This window comes from Pavona decussata, unplaced genomic scaffold, assembly GCF_977016875.1.
Source record: "Pavona decussata unplaced genomic scaffold, jaPavDecu1.1 SCAFFOLD_27, whole genome shotgun sequence".
NCBI lineage: Eukaryota > Metazoa > Cnidaria > Anthozoa > Scleractinia > Agariciidae > Pavona > Pavona decussata.
This window is the reverse complement of record NW_028145450.1, coordinates 2603458-2627693: the sequence shown is the minus strand read 5'-3', so window position 1 is coordinate 2627693 and position 24236 is coordinate 2603458. Positions and strand designations below refer to the sequence as shown.

Here is a 24236-nt window from a genome sequence, read left to right as displayed (position 1 = left end):
AAGTTTTATTTTGCAAGAGATATTGGTGAAAAATGCTGGAATAAACAAAATCACCCCGTAAAAATTGATTCATTATTTACTTGAAAACGCTCTTACAGATTTGTTTCTAATTTCGCCTACAAGTTGTCTAGATTGAGTAGTTTAAACCCCTAAAGTTTCGTCATAAAGTGTCTGACTAGATTTCGAGATAATCGACAATGTTTAAAATGAGAGGCTATGCGCTTCCGTTGCTATGGTAATAGCTGTTGCTTGGAAACCGATGAGAAAATTAACTTTGATCATATGTTGAAATGATGATGTAGTATGAAGGAGATCGAAGTTTATCTTGAATGCGAGATTGTAATTTCAAAACTTCCACCCTAAGTCCAAAAAAACTGCCTCGAGCCTCCTTAAGGGGTCGAGATACGGGTATCGGGAGGGATAATAGGAGAATACGGGGTTACAATTTGACATGACGTTATGTATTGACCACGCATTTCATAATTCATTTGGTAAAAGGAGGATTGCCCTGTCATTCATCCATATTGCAATAGGCCATTTTACAGTTGTGTTTAGTGACGTGGCCTTGGATTGGCGAGGCTGGGGGTGACCTTGTTTTGATACAAACCTCACTGTTTTTCGTATGTAAATGCAAACTACAGTCGAACCTGTATTAAGCGGTCACCCTCTGGGAATGGCTAAGTGACCGCTTAATACAGGTTGACCGCTTAATACAGGTTGTACAGAATACATCACTTACTTGGTTAAGGAAGTTCGGCTATAAAATGGTATGACAAAGGAGAGCATGGTATTGAAATAGCCTCCCACGCAGTCGCTTTTAGGGGACTCGAATTACCTCCTCCCCACAAACGCCTGCTTACCCAAGCGCCACATTCCTTTCCCATTGTTTTACTCCCCAAGCACCCTAGCCAATCACCATCGAGGCATTGTCCAATGATATCAAATCAAATTCCTGGTTACAACGGCCGCTTCCGTTTCCCGCGAGCTCTGGTACAGTCTTGAGAGATGCGGGAGTTAAGTTAGAATGTACATATATTTTTTTCACTTCTGGAATGGCTGGTTATGGCTGAAACGCCAAAACAAATATCGTGTGTGAATAAAAGCGCTTCTTGTGCGACGTTTTGACACCGTTAACTGCTGGGAGAGTCAAAATCTTCGGGAAAGTGTAGTCGATCTTCCCCGCCTGATCGACTTGACAGTCGATGAAGATATCACCTCTTACGCTACTCTACGTTACGCTGGAGCAGATTTGTTCGTTTGGACGAAGTACTTCGAGAGACTAACTCGATTCAAGGGAAGATCTGCTGTATTTATCACTCCATTGAAGACTATTAAACGGAAAGTTAAACGACAAAGAGCCGATTAGCTTGGGGTCCTTGTGGAAAATGTCAGCTAATGTCGTACATGCCCTCGAACAAATTGGAATAATAAAGCGAGTTTCAACTGCAAAATTTTTAAAGTTTACCGACATATTGGGTAATATTTCGGTTTCCTCCACACCGAAAAGGTCGACAAGATTGAAGGCAAAGCAATAAATATTAAAGCGACTTTGCTTAACCATTCGGCAAATTGACGAAAATATCGCTATTTCCCGTCACGAATTCTAATTCTTTGATTGCAGTCCGTTGATAGACATTTAAACTAGAAATTTTGAACGTAGGGCACACAATACTCAAAGCTTGCGTAAGCTCGGTAAAGTTCTGTCTCTGCCGTGATGTTTTAACTGTTCGAGACCGCGAGAGGCGTTCTGAGGTCAAGGTCAACCTTCCAGATTTTAGAAGGTTCGCTGTGATTGGCTTAGCGGCGGAAAGGAATGTGGCGCTTGGGTAAGCAGGCGTTTGTGGGGAGGAGGTAATTCGAGTCCCCTAAAAACGACTGCGTGGGAGGTATTGAAACGGACTAGTAAAACATTAACGCCACGATTGTGCAGCTCATTAGAAACTCGATTGCCTGGCACGCTATTTGTTACCATATTTAAGTGGTTTCCTTTTACAAAGTGACCGTTTAAAACAGGTCAAGACAATAGAGATGAGCTCGTTGGGATTTAGTTTTGGGTGACCGTGACCGCTTAATAGAGGTGACCATTTAATACAGTTCAGGATTACAGTAAATAAGGGAAGTAATTTTCGGGACTTTGACAACTGACCGCTTAATAGAGGGTGACCGCTTAATACGGTGCCGCTTAATACAGGTTCGACTGTAGTTAGCAAAAGAACATCTTGATCTATATATGAAAGCAGTGAGGTCTGTAAAAAAAAAGTGACTAAGCACACAACTGTAAAATGGTCTATTCTCTATAAATTCAGAAACCAAATTTAACGATTTGGCTTGATCGGAATTTAGACGGAAAGAAGGGCGTGATGGCGAAAAAAAAAACGGGGGTAAAGTCGAGATATGAAGAGCTCATTGTGGACACGCCTACGAAGCATGCGTTTGATAAAACCTGTAAATCTTAGAAAATTACTTTTTTTCAGTTAATTTAAAGTATAAAAGGCATTTTGTCCTCCAATGAAGCATTCCAAAAGCCCCACTTGTGTTTACATGGCAACGCGCAATTACACCCTTATTTGTCTCATATTTCATTTTTTTGTTTCCCGTCATTTGGTCTGATATATTTTCTTTTACTATAATAACATTTTTCCAGTCACTTGTGCTTATTTACGTTTTGTATTATTATATCAGGATTTCCATTTCAACGTGGTCGTCGTCACATGCCACACATTCCATCTCTGGGGTACTCCCATTGTGAAGTAATTCGTTTCCAACCTTACGTTTTCTATCCTGACAAACCCATTGATGTGCAGATTACTGTCAATCACATTGACACCAGTGACAAGTCCTTTGTGCATGATGCCACAGTTTCTTGGGTTGAACACGTAAATTACCATGAATTTACTGCCTGTGTGATGGCAGCCGGTTTCAACGAACGCAAATATAGTGCTAACGTGTCCGTTGACTGGATGGGTTATCAGGGAGCTCCAGTTGGTGGTGTCAGTGGAGAGGTGCGCATATCACAGTGGTGGACTGGGACGACTTGTGAGACTGTGAATTTTCCCTCGGTAAGTGATTTGTTTGTTTCGTTTCTTTTAGTTTGTTTTTTCCTTACTATGGGGTGGGGGTTGCTGTTTTTAAGTTTTTTCCTAAGCTCAGAAGTGCTCATTTAACCATATCTAGACCTGGCTTTTCTTTGTTTTCAGTGGGCAGAGGGAGGGTCTGGGCGGATTCCGCGCCCGCCTTATTAGAGCTACGACAGTGACACTTGGAAGGTAGATAGTTCGTCATAAGATGTTTCATTTAAGGTCCACAACGTTAATTGACGACATCATATGACGTGTTAATTTTGTCATGATTTCCAGTGGCAGCCATCTTGGATGCGCCATCTTGGATTTCTGAATGTATTAACCAAAACTTCCGAAAAGCGCCGAAATTGAAATAAAAAGGTAGTCAAAACTAACACAGGAACACCATTATGAGCTAAAAATCCAAAAACAAATACGGTACGTAAGAAAAAAGAATTTTACTTCATCTTAAAACTGAAATGTTTATTTTTACAAAAACAAACAAAACAACAACAACAACAACAAAAACGTCTGACTTGGTTGCCAAGGTATTGTCAAAGTGAATAAACACTTACCTACCACGTCAGATGTTTTCCAGATAAATTTCTGATTAATTCCACAAGAGCAAGGGCGTTTGCTCAAACACTATTAAAAAATTATTTGACATCAAATTTGCCGTGAGTAGAATCCCCACCTCCAAGCCAGTCTAAATAGTTTAATGCCAGAGTCACACGATAGATTTCTTAAATTATATTTTCAAAACTGAGACTTTCGCATTCGACATTAATTAGCCTGGCTCGAGTATTTAGACTACTGGTGTGAGTTCTGTTGATACGATGCACTAAAAACTATAAAGGTCTTTTGCGTTAAGGTAGCATCGGTATGACTAAGCCGCATAATTATTATTCTAACTTTTTTTTTTATTTACTTTAATCTACAGGGTAAGTTTTCAAAGAAACCTTCAGTTTTTGTTACCGCGGCACACCACCATGCTGGGCTAAAAAGGGATGCTGCCAGTGTTTGGTTGGAGGACCTCTCCCAATCTTCACTGAAAATATGTCTGAGGGAACTGCAAAATTACGCAGGCTCTCATGAAGATCTTTACGTGGTAAGTGCATACAAATGTCTGTTGTTTTGCCCTGTTGTTTTGATTTAACCCAATTCGTGTGTGCCACATACGGCATCCTTAGCGACTGCACAGAGGGAAAGGAAGAAATTGGTTTCAGTGAAATGTCTTCTTTATTGAGTTTTCATAAGATTACCTGAAAAATCCCTTTTAAGAACACATTATTTACACTTGAATAAGGTGAAGCGCATCAAATACATGTAAAAAAACTGAGTTATCGGTTAATAACTCTATGTGGGTGTTTCAAAACTTTTCATCTATCATTTTAAATGGAAAATATTATATCTACGTGATGTGGCGTAAACATATTAAGCTTTCTTGAATTCTCCCATTTGTACAAAAACCATTTAGAAAACCAAATCAGCCATGGTCTACTTCTCTTAAGTCTATCTGCTATTGTATATAGTAAAGTCACGCGCCCAGTGACATAATAGTGTTACCCAATTTTTTATAAGATTTTTGTTCACTTACTTTCTTTAGAGCTGGTTGGCGTTTTCCTCTCTTCACAAGCCTCTCTTCTCGGAACACAGTTCAGTTTATTTTGCAAACTCTCAGCCTCCTCCTACTGATTTCAATAATGCCTTCTGCAAGGTCAGCACACTTCGTTTTTACTTTAAACTGCAACGTTTTTCTGTAGAGAAAAGAGTATGTTTTCTTTTTGGACGTATATATCCTTGACATCCGCAGGATCGCCAACTTCAAAGTGAATTATACTGATTAGTTTGAGAGTGAATGTAATCCTTTTCTAACCACTACGACTTTTTCATAGGACATACACTTCACTAAAGTATATCAAAATGTTCCGAGCGTTTTAGTTTCATCAAACCATTCCTCAAGTGGTGGAAATCAAGATCCTATGCACAATTCCATAACAGCTTGGGTTGAGGTAGGTCAGCCGTTTCAATCTATACTAGATATGTTCACCTCACCTGTTAGAGATATTACTAGCTGTTAGAAATCCATTTAAAAATGGAGAGAATTTACCATGGAAGTTTATGATTCATGAACACATTTTACAATGTAACATGAATTTTCTGGGCTTTGATGATAATCAAAATTTCAAGCTTTTGCACCGGTCTAAGTTGCCGCTTCCGGACACCAATGGACAATCAAGTAGAAGGGCCATTGCTATAAAATTTAATTATCATTTTGCTAACAGCGTAAGAATGCTCACGCGGCATGGTAGATAAAGATTCCATCGAGGTCATAAACTCAATGAGACACTTTTTTGAAATACAAAAGTAACTCTGTGCTGAAAAAACAGTATAGCAATCTGTGAGTCAACTATCTAGCTAATATACCATTCAAATTACGCGGGTCTACCTCTCTAAATAACGTTATTTGTTTTTTTGTTTGTTTAAACTGCATCCGTAGCACCTATTATATTTTAGATAATTTTCTGTAACTCGCTCAATTAAGAACGATCTTAAATCTCTAAGTTTTAATCACACAAATTACGCAGGTACAAGGTTGTGATAAAAAAGGCGAAGTCTAGGGAACAATCAGAAAAGCTCAGAACATTTCATATGAGTGTGTTTTATTTTACAGTATATCAACACCACAGGAGCTCGAGTATGTGTAAAGGAATTGTATGTGTCAAAGTATGACCCGCTCTCCATATCATACACTGTCCTGTCAGGTAAGAGTACAAAATACTACTTTTTTGTTTGTTTGTTTGTTTGTTTGTTTGTTTGAACTATTTTGGTTAAATTTCGTAACTATTTGTTTCCATCATCACGATATATATTTTAAGAGGCCGAGACAACAACTTTTAACCAACAATGCCATCTGTGTTTTTAATGTCTGCCAGAAACCTATCAAGATGCAGCAAAGTATTTAAGTAGAAGATATTCTGCACGTTGAGTGTGCAGGATTTCTAATTTGAAGAGGGTTTTTTTTATATAAAGTTGAGTTTTGAGCACCATTCAAGATGACGCACATTTTTACCACCACTTCGGATGCCGTTATAGTCCCTGCATTTGCACTCCCCGGACGCGGATCCCAGCGGTGCCATAACCGATAATACAACCATTCCCTTGGAAAGTACGTCATAAGCTATACATTAACCGAGTAGGACGGGTTTGTTTGTTTGTGTAAAACTTTAAAATCATCTTATTTCAAATTATAAATGGCTTGCTAAGGTATCTAATAAGTAACACGGCTGAATCATAACAGAATAGGTTGCCTGGTAGCGGAAAATTTCTTAAGGAGAAACTACCACTGAATATTTTTTTTATGTCTTCTGTTAAACAGACATATGCCGACCAGGTTGGAGTTATTTTGGTGGTTACTGCTACTTCACAAGCCGTGCATGCGCCTCATGGCTGACCGCTGAATCAAACTGTTCAACAATGCACTCAGATCTAGTGACGGTTCACAATCAAGAGGAGAATGTCTACATCCAGCATCGAAATAACGGCGAACGGTGTTGGATTGGTTTGAATGACAGAAGTGTTGAAGAATCTTTTGTTTGGACCAACAAAGAAGTAAGCAGCTTTAGGTTCTGGGCGCCGAGACAACCAAACAACTGGAGGAATGAAGACTGTGTGCATACTTTGGGTGCAAAGCATGGTTATACTTGGAATGATGTGTCATGCAATAATTGCAACAACTTTACTTGTTTTACAGGTACAGGGAGAACGACTTTATTAGGCATTTCTTCTAAGTAGCATCGTGGAGATATATTTGATAGCGCTCTTTAAAACTTTAGATAGTTACAAACAAAACATCCACCTTGGAACGAATTATTGCCTCAGATGAGCATTTCTCAGAGTGTTAACGCTTCGCGTTTAAGGAGTTAACGTTTAGAAAGAGAAATCAGCCATTTATCTGCGAATAATTGACGTTGTGGATCATATCAGCTGTCATTTAAACTTTAAATGTTGTTGAGTATATAGCGTAGCCCCGCCACTCACTTCATATAAACAGCATACAACCCACAATACCTTTATTCGCTCTGACAAAAGGCTAACAGTAGACGTCAGTGTCAAATTACCTTATCAACTCTGTTCACAAAAAGGACCATTTTTTACACTTCCGACCGACCACAATTTCTTTGTAGCCAGCTACCATTCCAAATATTTTACTGTGAATTGCTAAAGCAAAAAGGCCATAAAGTTTTGTTTCGTTCGCAATACGTAAAAAAGAAACGTAGAAACCCTGAAAGTAGGCTCTAGCAGATTATACCCCCCCCCCCCCCCCCCCCGTGTCCCCATGTCTGCATGGAGGTTAACGTTGTTGTCTTTTTGTTGTATTCCTCCAGACCTTGACGAATGTACTACAAACTCCTTTGATTGTGACCCTAATGCTGCTTGTCAAAACATAGAGGGCTCGTACACATGTGGTTGTAAATCCGGTTACACAGGAAATGGCAAGATTTGCAATGGTAATAAATTGATGATGATAATACAGAAAAAAAATGTAAAATTAAATTTTCGTTCGCATCCACATGGAAGTGGAATGTTGATAATGTTTTCATCGAGAAGATAAGAGCTACGAGGGTAAAATAACGAGGACGAGACTGAAAATAATGATAACTGAGTTATGATGGAGATCAAGAGGATGATGATATAAACAAAAAGATGTGCAGTGAAAGCACATTATTGTAATATTGTAGTCGTACACGTAGACTAACGTTATTCCAGATCATACTGCCTGCAAGTAACAGGGACAACTAGATATTCTGAGTTTTCTTTTATGTGTCACCAATCCAATTGATTGGGTGTTTTAAGTTGTTGCCTAACGGCCAAAGCAAGAAAAAAAAGGGGCGAGAAAACTAAAAAAACCCGAGGCTTTTAGAGATAAAAGTAAAAGGACTTGTCTGATGCAGCTCACGACAGTTTTCATATGCAACGTTTGCTCTCATCACACTTTCGCAGATATAGATGAATGTGTCACCAACTCTTACAGCTGTGTTGTTAATGGTGCGTGCAGTAATACTGACGGATCGTACACATGTGTATGTAAATCTGGATATTCAGGCGATGGAAAGATTTGTACTGGTAAGCTACTTTAATTTGTGCTTTACTCATTTTTGGTATTTAATTTCATTTTATAATTGAGCCTGCGTTCATGGGTTAAAACTAGTGTGACGAATATGTACTTAAACAGGAGCCTCTTAAATTAAAGCAAATCAAAGTACCCTCGCTGCATAGTACACGAGAACTTGAAGACAAGATGGATTGTATATCAGGTTTGCATGCCTATTTTGTTTATTTATTTATTTATTTATTTATTTATTTATTTATCAGGTGCTTCGTGTAAATTGTCCAAAGAGAAGGATAAAATAAGCTGCATAAAATTGTGTATAATGACAAATGTTTTCCTGGCCAAGTAATTTTGAAGTTAACGGAGCGCTCCAAAAGTTACGGGAACTTCTCATACAACAAATAGGAGTTTTATTGCCCAAAAAACAACAGCAACAGAAACAGGGACACTACGAAAGCAACAACAGCAACAAGAATTACAAAATATGCGAGAGTGCCGAAACAAACAGAGGGATTTAAGAACCCTTTAACGAGAGTGCAACTTACAACAAATTCAACAGGAATTAATAACAGTCATTGATTCTTTCTCTCAATACATTTTCGTAGATATCGACGAGTGTTCTACCAACACTCACAACTGTACTGATATCAACGCTGTGTGCAACAACACTGACGGATATTACACGTGTGCATGTAATTCTGGATATTCGGGCGACGGTAAAACATGTACTGGTAAGCTACTTCAACTGTGTACTATACTAACGAAGTAGTATTGTTTACATTTCCATAGCCAAAACTTTGTTAATCTCTCGCTAAACGAAAACATAAAAACAAAAGGGCCTTTAAAACAGCTCGTAAACACTAAACTTAAGGTAGAGCCTTGGTGCCGGTTATAAACTGGTCTGGGAGCAAATTTCAGAAACATAAAATTTAATTATCTATTAATTTCTCTATTTATTGCTTAGCTACATATACTGTTACTCACGTGTTTAGTCAAAAGTAAGATGACTAAACTATAACAACGGTAACGGGTTAAGTAGGAGGCACTGATTATACGTCAGCAATGAGCGTGTTGATAAACTAAATCATTCTTATTCACAGATATTGATGAGTGCGCCAGCGGCATCCACGACTGCCACAATTTTTCTTCATGTACGAACACTCTGGGATCTTACAGCTGCTCATGTAACCATCCCTATATAGGAAGCGGGAAAAACTGCACGCATTCTGTGCCAGGTGAGTTACAATTAGTTGATATCTTTAATTTTTTAAAGACATGTCAAAAGGAAAAGTCAACAAACAAACAAACACACACACACACACTTAAAAGTGGAGAGGAGGCGGCCCTTTACTCGTTTTTGTCATGTTTTTGGATCCTCCTGTATAAGCAGAGACACTTTGTTTTAGTATATGCTAAAGTAGTTAATAGCGTTATTGGCGCGCTCTGGTTGGCTACTAAAACTCGGGATAGCAGCTCCAAACAACTCGCGAAGCTCGCATCCCCGTTTGTTACCGTAACAAACGAAAAGTTGTTGTTGTTGTTTTTTTTTTTTTTTTTTTCAAATAAACGTATAAGCTGCCCCCACTAACACGAAGAAGCCGTCGTAATTCAGTTTGGCAACTTTCACAGTTTAAGCTTTATCTTTTCAACCCCAAATTAATCGATTTCGTATCGTTTTAGTCTAGTATAGTAAAGTAGCTATTCACCCCAGTGTCAGTGGACAGTGGTAAAAGTCCTCCATTAGTATATACCACACAAGTGAAAAGTGTCATTCGCGCGCGCTGATTGGCTAGCTCGGAGGTGATTAGCCAAGTATTATTCACCTCCAAGCAGCCGAAGAGAAACAAGATGGCTTCCCGTTTCCCCTTTCGGCACTTAAAAGGAAATTATTTTGAGGCAGCTGTTACAAAATATACAAAAATGGTAACAAAGTTTAGTTTGACGGCATTTTATGGTAAGTTATTTAATCTTTCCAACCTCAAATTCTAAGGCAAAATTGAGAATACAATATTTTGTTTACGAAAACTGCCGAGCACTATAATTACAATGCAAACAATGAAACATCTAATGTTTTGCATCATGGTTTCAACTGAACAACGAGACGAATTTCACACAACAATTGAACAAATAACACCTTAGCAGCTAAGCAAGTGCTTTTAAAAGTTTCATTTGTTCGCAAGAAAGTGAGACGGAACTTTCTACAATAAGAAGTGGCTTACCCCCGGGCTTACCGCGCGGCGCGCGAGATTTTAAAATTTCCCACCATTTGTCGGTATACCGTCGAAAAGGAAGGAACTTTTTGGTCCGCTAGTTATTCAGCTTGTGTGGTATATATTAAAACAATTATTCACCTTAGTGTTGGTTAAAGTGATGGATATTTACTAAGCCGCGTAGCAGCGAGGTAAATATCCATCCCTTTTCACCTCCACTTTGGTGAATTATTGTTAACTATAGCCACCTACCCTTCGGTGAAAAAAAAAATGCGGTTTAGTAAAGCATGAAGACGCTCTGGGACTGTGTTATAAACGCAACTAGAACATGATAATCCTAAGCTTTCGTTTATATGAACAGTTCATAAAGAAAGGATGATACAGGTTGAAATAATGATCGTAATAACGATAAAGAAAAAAACGGTTAAGAGAAAACCTTAATCACCAGTGTTTTTTTTTTTTTAAGTTTGTCCTTATATATTTTAACGGAAAGAAGCAAATTATGGTTAAACTTAATGACAAAGTAACTGTTTCTCAAAGAAATCCGTCGTTCAGTTAGAAAAATGCTTTGAAGAATTAAAGAAGTGCAGGCAATGTACCAAACATTTAAAATAGCATTGGCTCAACCCTTAAATCTCAATCCTAAGGGCCCACACAGGTTGAGTCTACTATATATGTGATCGTTTGAATTTCCAAAATATAATGAATTCTTTCTGTAACGAAACATTCAAATCAACTTTGCAATAATGCCACGAATGTTAACACTAATTTAAGTTAAATAAAAATCATATTAAATTTGCTTCGGCCATTGCGTGTTTTTTAATCCCTTGGCTCAAAACGGAGAATATTGGTGTTTAGAATGGTGTTATGCTATCCATTACTGAAAGCACTGAAAAACAATCAACAAGCAAACAAATAAACAAACACGCACAGATGTTTGCTACATCGTATAACACAATGGACTCCGGTTAGGCAAAGTGAAGTTTAAAATATCTCAATTAAAAATTCTAAACCTTTTATAAACGTTAACCCATAGCGCGGTTTTACAAGTGTGCGATTTTGAGGTGTGTGTATCTTTGAGGAAGGGGGCTATCTAGGTCCCTCAAAAGACAAAATACACATCTGTTCTTCGTATTTTTATATTTCAATCAGACGTAAAGCCACCTGGATAGTCACATTAAGTCCATCAAGAATTCATTTCGAACCTGTCAAACTTGTAGGTATTTGGAATAGGCTAACGTCTATCTTACTAGTTCTACCTCCCTCTCAAAATGTAGGAATGAATATATGGAATATTCAAATTGCGTAAGCCTTTAAAAGGAAACGGTCAGCACACTATTTGGAGGCGAATGGGCAAGATAAAAGTTCTTGTTATCGAAAGATAAGATTTGCCGAACCAGACATTTTTTAGTAATATAACATCCGTCAGTGGTATAACACAAGATCACATTATGATGTCGGTGCATAGATGTCAGCCATCGAAAATTCATCTGACAAACATTTATTGCCCATTTCTGTCACATTCTATAGTTCTTTAGAACAAGGGGATGTTTGGTTTTACTAATTTGTATACATCATATCTGTGGACTGCTCCAGGCTATTTCAAAATATCTTGAATGATACACAAACTGTTGGCCCCCACACCGTTTTCATTTGAATCTCAAGGAATTGGTTGCATACATCCCATGTAGTATATTTAATCGGTTTTTATACAGTTAATCTCTACTATTAATAGCAGTTGGTGAAACTATAATTCGATTAGGCCTTGCATCAACCATTTTTATTTGGTAGGTTATGTCTCGATGCCCTTCGGTTCTAAGTTGGCATTTTAAGATTTAGCCAAGTTCGGCAATCTCCTCTGTGTTTACGTGGTCTGAATTCTATTCTTGGACTCTTTCACACTTCCAATTCCTGCCACTTTTGGATTTTTTGGTCCTAATTTTAAATGCAAAGAAAAAAATTAATGTCAACGGGTATTCTTCTGAAGGAACGAAAATGTGTTGATTGAAGATTGAAGCTGTAGGGGTAGGGACGTCAGTTTCTCCCGCAAGACCAGCCCGTTGTTTTCCCTCCCTCCTATTTGGCTGGAATTTAGCGAAACAAAAAGATTGTTTGTCATAATCTAAATTTGCAGTGAATACAAACACTTTGCTGTGTTTCATTTACATTATTTCCTACTAAAACGGGTGAGAGCCCTTTTCTAGCAAAGTTCAAGTACTTGCATCAATTTGCCAATTGTATTTTGGATACATCCTCTAATTTTCAACATAGGTCTACATAATTGACACTCACGGATGCTACTCTGCGAAACATACAGGTGGTACTCCAGAAGCGTTAGTTGTTGTTGTTTTTGTTTTTTGTCACTAAAAGTTTAATTTCTTTCTGCTTTGTTTATGCTCAGTGTTTACAACAATATTTATGCAGTCCTACAGATGTGAAGAGAAAGAGCGCTTATGTGCGCGAGTCACTAGGTCCATATTATTATCAATATTGTAACCAGTGACGTGATTGAGTCATACGTGTACATTGCTTAACTCTATTCAACTTGCTGCAATATAACCTGGAGGATATAAGTACGTCCAAAAATGTTTCCTTTGGCGTCCCCAGAATGAGATGATGATGCCATACGACGTGGGAATTAGGTCCGTGATTTATCACGACTGCCCTCCAAAACCGGTTCATCAAACACTATCATCAAATAAAGAAGTAACAAAGAAACATTTTTTTTTTCGATAAATGTGGTTCTCAAAATCTTGTTGCAAGAGAGAAATCATGTCACGTGAACATATAAGTTTAAGGAAACGTCACAACGTCCGTTGATGTTTGCTTTAATATCAAAAATGTTATGAGGAGGGCGCCCCCTCCCCCCTCCCCTATCTCCCAGTCTGAATGCGGTCAAATTTACTTCAATCCCATGGATAGTCTTGTCTATTGAAAGTGCAAATATGGTTTTAAAAAATCATGAACAAAATCATGACCCCCGTTTAAACTTTTTTTTTTTCGATTATAAGCTTTCTTCAAATATTTTCTTATCATTTTGTCGCAGTAATTAAAAAAAAAAAACATCGTATCCAATTATTTATTAATATTTGGATTATACTACTTCGCCACTGGTTTGAATTTTGCAAACAGCAGATCAAAAGAGATTTCCTTGTTTTAATAAAATTAGAGGAAATGTGAGCAAATTTGTTCTTATTATATCTACTGTCATCATTGTCGTACGCAGCTCAAAAATGCATGTGCACGTGGGGTTGCTCTCGGTAAGTTCAATGTTTTCGATGTCCTCTTAACTTCAATGATATTATCTGTTGAAAGTGGATGTCCTTGGCCAAATTCGATCTAGAGATAAGGTTGCGTAAGTTCCTTTCTCTAAATCCTGGTTTTCACTAGCGACGCAAGCACAAGCGCAAGCGTAAGAATACTTATTTCCCCATGAAAACGGCCTCGACGATAGCATAAGCACAAGGATCATTCATTTTTTTTGTGCTTGTGCTTGCGTCGCGTTCTTTTTCACTTGACATAAAGCCCTTATGCTTGTGCTTGTGCTTACGCCTGTGCTTGCGTCGCTTAAGTGAGACATGCTTAACAGTTGGCAAACGTATATCAAACCTACGGATATACTGGAACGTGAGGGGTTGGAAGACGTTGGCTAGGTTGAGTGGTAAGGATGTTTTCCCCTCACTCACGTGCTCTTCTTAGTTCTCTACAATTTCTGTCCTGACTTCTTACACTTCTATGGCAACTCATCACGCCAATTGCGGAACACTAAATTGCTGTCAATACTGCGACTTAATTTTAACACTCGGGCGGATAAGAAAGGAAAAGGGTATGCCATCCCTTTCTGTGAGATTTGTGTTCAATATTTTAGTTGAGAAGGCTATTCGTCAGTAGGTGCTGTTTTCAGCAAATGTTGGCCTTTATTTATAGCAACAATTTGGTTAAAAATCTGCCCGGGTTCGTGGACAAGATCGACAAATTCCACTCACTGCCGGAACCAATCAGATTGCATGATTTACAGAAACCCACCCGCTCCCGCACTGAGAAATAGAGAATAATAACTAGTAGTAATCAAAGATTATAGTGCGTCGACTTAGGCCCTTAGGCACCTAAGTGGGTTGCATAAATCATGTTAAGATTACAGGAACCTGTAAGTATAGTTGCAAAACATTAGGTTATTGTCTGGGAACAATTGTCAACAGCCGTGTTATCTTAGAAACGTTTTAAACAACCAGTCCCAGGTGTTTACAGGGCATCCTACCAAGGATGCAGCGGATATTTCAGAAAGAAAAGGATCTTACCTTGTCTTGTACTTTTCGTTTTGTACTTTTCGCAGCGAAACCACGAGGAACGGTACGAAACGCACGCGGGACGTCAAGATGCTATTGTAACGTTTTTGTAATTAATGGTGAAAGAAAAGTTCTTCGGAGATGCATGACATGACCACACTGAAAAAACGTCTATGTTTTTTTAATACCATTTTTGACACCTTTTGATATTTATTTTTATAACAATCATATCCAATACACAACCTCTTTTCTCGATTTCTCGCGCTTAATAACATGCATGTGCACAGAGGTAGGTTTTAAGTACGAAAAGCGGTTTTCTCCACGGCTTATATACCCAAAACGTGTGTGTGTGTGTGTGTGTGTGTGTGTGTGTGTTTTCAAAACATTATTAATATTTATTTTTATATCAATCCCATCCGATATACAATCCTATCCGATATACAACCTCTTTTCTCGATTACTCGCGCACAGGAACATGTACAGTGGTAGGCACTGGGTACGAAACGCGCGGGGCATGATGGACTGTCATATTCATAATGCTTTTGTGACGTTGAAAAATGGCACCGACATACAACCTCTTTTCTCGATTTCTCGCGCTAAGGAACGCGCGCGCTGGGCATGATGGACAGTATTAGGACGACTCGATTAGGGAGCGTCTCCTTCGTCGACGCAATAAAACAGATTGTCATCAGTGTTTTACATGCAAAGAGACAAACGCCTGTCCTTAACATTTGCAAAATCAATGAGGTTCTTACCATTGTCAACCAAAATATGTTTATAAAATGAATAAATGGAAGAGAACAAAGATACCAATTTGCACCTGCCACCCAAAAATCGGCGACATTTCTGGGGGATGTCAACAATCTACTGTGACTTCTGTGTCATTGCCTACGGTACAATTTATTACTATTTTAATAACTAGGATTGAAAACTTTCTTTGTCTTGCTAAATTAAACGAACTGTAGAGAAAGAAGATCTTTTAAGAATTAATTTCTTATTTTATGCTATTTATTGCTTATAATCTTATTTTTCAGTTTGTAGGCTTTCAAGTGTATGTGCGTGCGCATGCGCGTGTATGGTTACTACGCCCCTCTATTCCCTAGCAGCGTAATGCATTACGAGTTGGAATGGTGTTGCTAAAGTTATTTTAAATTATGATTATAATGATTATTACTATTTTAATGCTCAGAAACATTATCCACTGGTAGTAAGGATCTGGGATAAGACAGCGAATCGAAACTTGTTTTAGTCTGATTTGTGATGATTATCACTGTGTTACTTTTATTACTGTTTCTTTTCAGAATGCCAGAACTATTACAGTCTGAACAGTGCTGACAGAAAGATAACTTACACCACTTATCACGGTTATTGTGACACTGGACTGTCTGGGTGGTATCGGTTTGAGGGAGCCGCAGGAAAACGAATGGCTTCTTCATGCCCACCCGCTTGGAGGTGTGGCACTCATGTACCAGGATGGTTAACAGGAGGGCACCCTAATGTTGCTGATGGTCAAGTTAGCAGAACGGTGTGCTTTCACTATTCGGGGAGATGCTGCTATTGGTCAATCACCATCCAAGTGAGGAACTGCGGTTCTTTCTACCTGTATTACATCACTGGCATACCTGTTTGTAACGGTCGTTTCTGTGGCAGTGACTAGAGAAGAATAAGACGTGTTATGGAGTTACCTTACTGTAGTCTCCGCTTCTGTGGTAATGACCAGAAAAAACCGAGACTGTTCTATTTTCAGCAAACCCTACAGTTTACGTTTTTTTAAAGTTTTTTTTTTTTTTTTTTAAACTAAAGTTGTTGTTGTTGTTGTTATTTTGTTTTTGTTTTTGTTTTTATCTTGGGACTGGTCATCACACAGGTAGCCCAAACTCAACTCAGAGAACCGTTGAACTATAATGATTTGTATGGGAATACAACGGATTTGTGTAAAATGGTAGAAACAAACATTGTTTTGTCAATAAAGTGAACTTACCCTGTTTCTTCTTGTATTCTTTGTCATTTACCAGCTTTTCAAGCCGATTTGAAGCAATTTCGGCCAGTTAGCGTCATTCCGGTTTCCGCTGCTAAGAGTAACGGAAGGCTGAACACAGGTTCAACCATGCCCGAAGCGTGAAACGGAATAAATCCGTTGAAATCATCCCTAGTGTCCCAATTCCTTCATAGAATCAAAGTAGAGATGAATATCTATCCTTCCAGCGCATTTCCAACTCAATTGAAGCCATATCACGTTTGCTAGAAAGATTTTTTTTTTCAAGTCAGCACGCTTCAGAAATTTCGATAGAGCCGCGGCCAGAACGCCATAGACACATTGAACGTTCGAACAGCCCGCTGGATAACAAAAGTTCCCTTGCACGGGTGATCAGCGGCCAGTTGTCCACAGGCAAACAGATTTGTTCGCAGGGTCTCCTCCTTTTTGTCAAGACCGTCAAGGGACCATTGTTTCCGGCGACCAATCGAAATTACTATCGGACGTGTTTTCCAAATTTAAAGGGCGCGATCTATTCAACCTAACTTTTCGGTACAGAATCAAATATATGGTCAAAACGCGTTCCAAACTAAATTGTGGCATTACATTTTTGAAAAATTCAGAGCAATTACTAAGATTTTAGAGGAAAATCGCTTTTCTCCACGAGTAAAACTGCAATATCAGTCGGAATCATCAAATTGGACCAAGGAATCTCAGAAGTTTCAACGGAAAACAGTAAGAATTTGGCAAAAAAGCACATGTAAATTTTGCGCGGAATTTGAAAATTCCTCCTTTATACAAGAGAGAATTTTCTTTATTAACTCGGAATCTTAAAATCGTGCTAAAATCGAGAAGAAGGAATTCTTATTTTACTCGGAAGCCCAAATTTTCTACGCACAAATCAATGGTTCACTAAATCTCAAGATTTTCCTGAGTATCGGAACTCCAAAACAATGCAGAGTTTTCCAAATTTTGCGGGAACCCCTTAAATCATTCACGTTTCCGAATTTCGGAACCCCTAACAAGCCACAGACGTTTCCGAATTTCGGAGCCTCTAACAACTCTCAGACGTTTCCGAATTTCGGAGCCTCTAACAACCAACAGACGTTTCCGAATTTCGGAGCCTCTAACAACCCACAGACGTTTCCGAATTTCCGAACACCTAACAACCCACAGACGTTTCCGAATTTCGGAACACCTAACAACCCAAAGATGTTTCCGAATTTCGGAGCCCCTAACAAACCACAGACGTTTCCGAATTTCGGAACACCTAACAACCCAAAGATGTTTCCGAATTTCGGAGACCCTAACAACCCACAGACGTTTCCGAATTTCGGAGCCTCTAAAAACCCACGTACGTTTCCGAATTTCGGAGCCCCTAACAATCCACGTACGTTTCCGAATTTCGGAGCCCCTAACCACCCACATACGTTTCCGAATTTCGGAGCCCCTAACAATCCACGTACGTTTCCGAATTTCGGAGCCCCCAACAACCCACGTACGTTTCCGAATTTCGGAGCCCCTAACAATCCACGTACGTTTCCGAATTTCGGAGCCCCTAACAACCCACGTACGTTTCCGAATTTCGGAGCCCCTAACAATCCACGTACGTTTCCGAATTTCGGAGCCCCTAACAACCCACGTATGTTTCCGAATTTCGGAGCCCCTAACAACCCACGTACGTTTCCGAATTTCGGAACCCCTAACAACCCACGTACGTTTCCGAATTTCGGAGCCCCTAACAACCCACATACGTTTCCGAATTTCGGAACCCCTTACAACCCACGTACGTTTCCGAATTTCGGAACCCCTAACAACCCACGTACGTTTCCGAATTTCGGAGCCCCTAACAACCCACATACGTTTCCGAATTTCGGAACCCCTAACAACCCACGTACGTTTCCGAATTTCGGAATCCCAAACAACCCACAGAAGTTTCCACAGAAGTTTCCGAATTTTGGAACTCCCAACAACCCAAAGACGTTTCCGAATTTTGGAGCCCCTATCAACGCCAAGATGTTTCCAAATTTCGTAACCCCCTAACAATAACAATCCTACACAATGAGACTCAATGGTTCAAAACTCAATTTCAAGTTGTTGTACTCTCAATCTCAATCCATTATCTATCACGAACCATTTGACTATACTGCGACTGGTCCCTCTATCTTTCTACAGTCGATCTACCATTTGACACACTTGATAACTAATGGTCTTAAATTGTTAAGAAGTTTTCACAAAAGCTATTGACATTTATTCCGAGAAATCTTGTTTAAGGTCAAGCAATTTTCCAAGGCATTTTGTTGTTTGGGTCAAAATAAAATAAATAATTGCATTTCTCAGCCTTCCCATACAGTCATAATAAGGCCCAATTACCTTTGTCCCTTACGTAAACAACAGGAATTGAGACTGTTTCCTACCATGTAACAGAATTCTGGAATCCAGTGTGACAGCTATCACTTAAACTGAACATCGAATCTTCCGCGAGTTCAAGGTATGCTGTCTTTTGCATGTGCTACATGTAACTGACTGGTGCCCTGAGATGATAATTGGATTTGAATCCAGGTACCTGATATCTTGGATGCAACACCACTGCTAAGGATTCTGTTATATGGGTAGAGTTTTTTTTGTATACTTTTTTCGAATGACAAAATGCCTTAACAAACTAAACGTATGAAAATAGTAAAGTAATATTAAAAAGTTAAGTTACTCAGGATTTCTAAATTGAAGTTTCCTTTTGATCACTGTCACTGCACTTAAAAGCAAAAGAGAAAAAGTAAACACAGTCACTCTTTTGCTTTGAGTTTTGCGTACTCAGATTGGAGATGCTTTCTAGTAGAAGGCAAAAGTTTGTCTCCATCAGTTAATTTTAATCCCAAAACCAAGTGGGTTGCCAAAAAAAAATGGTTGGTTCACTATCTAAAATGTACGGTAAGCACCCAAGGCCAGAAAACCGGTATGCTGTATATTTATTTGAAAGAAACACATACAGCTTATTGATCCAGTTTAATATTGTGAATGTCTTTTCATGCAGGTGAAAGAAAAGAAAATTAGTTTAAAAGAACTGAAGGAAGAAGCTCGTGAAGTGAAAGTTCTTTCTCAAGTGCAAGGGGCCATTTTAAAATTTTTTAATATGGAAAACTGGCAGGATGCTGTGGAAAAGTTTGGAGGCAGTGTTTCCTCGGAAAGGCTTTTGCAATTTAAGGTATAATTATTAAGTCAGTCAGGTTAACTTAAGTTATGGCTATTTCATAATTTCAGTGCTCAGGGGTTTCAGTAATATCTCAATCAGGTGCAAGTTTGTGTGCAGCAATTAGAGAATTGCCTTATATTCCTGCAGGTAATAAACTTTTGCTTTGATAGGTGTAAATTGTTTGCAAGTTCGCATAAACTCGTATTGAAGTGGTTGACCTCTATTGTAGGGTGGTTACATGACATAATCAGCTCAGCTTACAGTAGCACAGCTCATTCTGGACACTGAACCAATACTCTCATAGATTTTTATGTCATTCTTCAACTTTGATTCTAAATACAGATTCAAAACAAACCTTATAGTAGGCTTCAAAACCAAACCTTATACAGCAAAATACATCAGTACATTCAATTAGTCTAGGGAAAACATACAACCATTTCTGAGCATATTATAAAGTTCAGTGTTAAATGTTCATGTGATCACATGAAATACATCAGTCTGCATGTCACACAACAATGATTCAAAATAATCTGTGACGAATACAAAAATCTTAGACTAGTCTGACCTCAGTCCAGCGAGAACGTTTGAAAGGTTGCAGTAATGTTATCCTGAATGTTTATCAAGCCAATGACAATTTTTTTAAATTTTACACTAACATTATTCTTTACAATATCCCCTTTTTGTTACATGTACATGTGGGGTAATTTCTTTAAAAATGCAGTTTTTGTTTGTACACTGTACTGTAGGGTGATTTTGAGAAGCTTCATGAATTTAAGATGTTACTAAAACATCTTGAAAAAAAGGGAGAGCCAACGTACGAGGGACATGGTGAGATCATCATTGATGGATCTGATGGCGAGACAAAAGGCCGTGTTGTCTTTTCAAAGTATGAAAATGTTGATGTTTCATCTTCATACTTTGAAAATGGGGCATTTTTGACTATTGGACATGTTGGATGGCATTCTGAGGTAAGGGCATAAATTTCAATTTGAAGCAATTTGTATATTAGGTAATCACATGTTTTCAAGCGCAATTTGGATTAAATATTAAGCAATATAGACAGTAAATTTTTTCAGTAAGAAATTGGCGATTGCAATTTGTGGTCAAAATTTACAAGTGCTTATTTATTCCAAATGACACGAGAAAAATCATATGATTGCTTATTAATAATACACACGAAAATTTGTAAGATAGCTTATAATTTTGCAGAAGTAAGGCAGGTGAATCACTAGCAAAAATAATTTATTCATCACACGTTCAGTCAAAACAAAAGTTTTGCCCATGTTTTTAACGATTTTTGAGCTGCAAAAACCAGCTAAGCAGTTATAAGCTATAGCTATAAGTTGCTTCTTTGTTTTTCAAGTGTCTATAAAAGGCGTTGTTATCATTACCTTCAGCATTTCTGACCAGTTCACCTTCGCCTGGTTTGTTTTTGTTATCTCAGCATAAAGTGGCCTGAGCATTAATTTTGAGTGTAAAGTTCAAGGGATCATAATTTTTGATTCAATTGGTATACTACCTCCTCTTTAAAGACATCACTTTCTCCAAACAGACAGCCAAAAAGCAGAACTTTTCGCACTGCAGTTCTTGTTTTATTTAGAGCCGTTTTTCAGCCCTGTTGTGGTTGCGGTTGTGAAAGAAAACCTGCATGCTCTAAACAGCGGCCATTATTTTCGCTCACAGCTCATCGATGTACCTGAACTTTGTGCAATTTGGAGACTGCATTAGATTGGCTCAATTTCAATGCCTTCTTTTATCAACCAATGACAATCCTCTTTTTTTTCTCCTATTTACACTGTATTTCCTTTTTCCTGCACCGAATAACTGTTTAATTTCTGCCTCATGTGTCCTGAAAACTGCATTTCTCTTACCCAACAGAACAGAGATATTTTTTCAGTTACTGTATTTGAGGATTAACGGAGGACCATTGCTGCACTATGTAACAATGTGGGTATTACAGTATACAGTTTGCATAGTACAATTAACACTAAAACTATAGTTTTCTTGTCTATCATTTTTTTGATATAGGACATAGATACAGACATCAGCACTACAGTTGATATGGCCATACAAATAAATTTTAAAAGGCTTATGACCATGTTCAACATCGTTATTGTATGTCCTACTGCATCAGTACACAAAGTACAGGAGAAGATTCTGTCTGCTGGAGCAGCCCAGATCCAAACAGGCTTCATAGCAAAGAGAAAAGCTCTATCAAATTCCAAAGGTAAATGTCTCTATTTGTAATCATGAAACAGAAGCGTTTAATGCATGACTTGAATTGAACCCCTACTGATTATAGTCAGGGTCATGCTACCATTGGACAACTTTTTTTTACCTGTTATGTATGCTTTACTTCAAATTTTAATAACTTATAATAAATGAGTGTCATGAAGGTAACAAAAACAATACAAATTTGGGCTTGGAAAGGGAAGTCAAACCCCACAACTGAGCAGCCACCTTCCTAATTCCCTAAAGCATGTGGCTTTAAATGTATTGTGCCCAGAGAAGATAATTAATTTGGTAACAAGTTCTAATCTACATGTTACATATCTTTCAGACTTACTGATGTCTGAGGTTGTGGACTGCTTTGTTGTGGGGCACTGGGCATTATCCCACAAGAAGCTGACGGAAAGACATGTGTCTAGACAAATCACAAACCTTGTGGAGGTTGAAATGGCAGGAGAAGGTTACCCTCAAGAATTGTATGAAACACTCATACAAACATTTTCAAAAGAGGGTGATCTTCTCCTGGACATTGGAAGTGAGACTGGTAAATTTTGTTTTTGTCATTTTATACACATTTTAAATTAAAACACTTTGCAATGCTGTCCGCTTAGATTCTTTAAGTATTTTTGTATACATTCAACCATGTGCAGCAATAAAAATTATATTGTTTAAATTGTACATTTGGGGATCTTCGGATGCCTTCCTGTTCATCAGACTGATAAGTAGAAAATTGGAATGAAAGTTTGGACTGTTTTTACATATTACTGTGATATATGTTAGTAAGTTCTCGTTTGATGAGAGTGTTATCATTTTTAGGAAATGGGATGCTAGCAGGCTTGAAGCTGAAGAGGACCAGCATCTTCATTGGGCAAACTGGAGAAACGAACCAAAGTGAATTTGTGGCAATTCTGAGAGAGAAAGCTCTTTTGTCCGAAGGCTCCCAGTAACAGGCTGTATTTTCAGTTTGTTTTCATTGACTGCAATATGTTTTATCGTTCATTAATAATTATTAATGTAGTAAATATTTTTCTGTTAGTTTTTCATAAACTTCATTTTATATCTCAATAGGTTAAGAACTAGTTGCTAGTAGCAATGAAAAGCGTTTCTTTCACCGTTTTGTACAGACTGTGCACTTTCAAGTTTGTAGAAACCATGATTAAGTACCTAGAATATTCGCGGTTATCGTCCTTTATCCAGCAACGAGTGCTGGAGAGAAAATCGCTAGCACTTGTGATTGCATACCATTGAGAATACAGCTGCCTCCAGCCGCAGCGAACTGTAAAGTAAAATAATTCTAGGACAAGTGTTGAGAGGACCCGAAATTCGGATTCGATATCTAAGTGATCGTTTTTCCTCGAATTAGTGTTAAGGGGGCGGCGGATGAAATTCGGAAAACATGTTGCGTTTATTAGATAGAAGTGATCTTTTTCCCTCTAATAAGTGCTGAGAAGGTCCGAAATTGGGAAAACTTGTGAACTTAAATAGCAATGATCGTTTTCCACGGATAAGTGTTAAGGGAGTCCGAAATTCGGAAAACCTCTACAGTTTTCCCCGACTAAGGGGGTCCGAAATTCGGAAAACATTTTGAGTTCATTAGATAGAAGTGATCGTTTTTCATCGGATGATTGTATAGAGAGGGTCCGAACTTCGGAACACCTCTCAAGCTAAAAGTAATGATCGTTTTTCCTCGGATAATTGTAGAGAGGGTCCGAAATTCGGAACACCTCTCAAGCTAATAGTAATGATCGTTTTTCCTCGGATAATTGTAGTGGGGGTCCGAAATTCGGAACACCTCTCAAGCTAAAAGTAATGATCGTTTTTCCTCGGATAATTGTAAAGAGGGTCCGAAATTCGGAACACCTCTCAAGCTAATAGTAATGATCGTTTTCCTCGGATAATTGTAGAGGGGGTCCGAAATTCGGAACACCTCTTAAGCTAAAAGTAATGATCGTATTTCCTCGGATAAATTTTAGGGGGTCCAAAATTCGGAACACCTCTCAAGCTAATAGTAATGATCGTTTTTCCTCGGATAATTGTAGTGGGGGTCCGAAATTCGGAACACCTCTCAAGCTAAAAGTAATGATCGTTTTTCCTCGGATAATTGTAAAGAGGGTCCGAAATTCGGAACACCTCTCAAGCTAATAGTAATGATCGTTTTCCTCGGATAATTGTAG

At 38.4% G+C, this 24236-nt stretch overlaps 2 protein-coding genes across 2 annotated transcripts; both read left to right on the top strand.

The window, feature by feature from the left end:
* The first annotated feature begins 2696 nt into the window (after nucleotides 1–2696).
* On the top strand, nucleotides 2697–16325 carry LOC146485323 (uncharacterized). Its single transcript, XM_085103650.1, has 11 exons — nucleotides 2697–3059; nucleotides 4000–4167; nucleotides 4666–4776; nucleotides 4955–5071; nucleotides 5734–5824; nucleotides 6439–6813; nucleotides 7448–7570; nucleotides 8064–8186; nucleotides 8778–8903; nucleotides 9273–9407; nucleotides 15970–16325. The coding sequence occupies exons 1-11, from the start codon at nucleotides 2712–2714 to the stop codon at nucleotides 16323–16325; spliced, it is 2073 nt and encodes a 690-aa protein (XP_084959776.1). The 5' UTR covers nucleotides 2697–2711.
* Nucleotides 16326–18659: 2334 nt separating this feature from the next.
* On the top strand, nucleotides 18660–23924 carry LOC146485322 (uncharacterized). The gene is made up of 6 exons (XM_085103563.1): nucleotides 18660–18674; nucleotides 19675–19845; nucleotides 20580–20801; nucleotides 21862–22060; nucleotides 22394–22606; nucleotides 22879–23924. The coding sequence occupies exons 1-6, from the start codon at nucleotides 18660–18662 to the stop codon at nucleotides 23007–23009; spliced, it is 951 nt and encodes a 316-aa protein (XP_084959689.1). The 3' UTR covers nucleotides 23010–23924.
* Nucleotides 23925–24236: the final 312 nt, after the last annotated feature.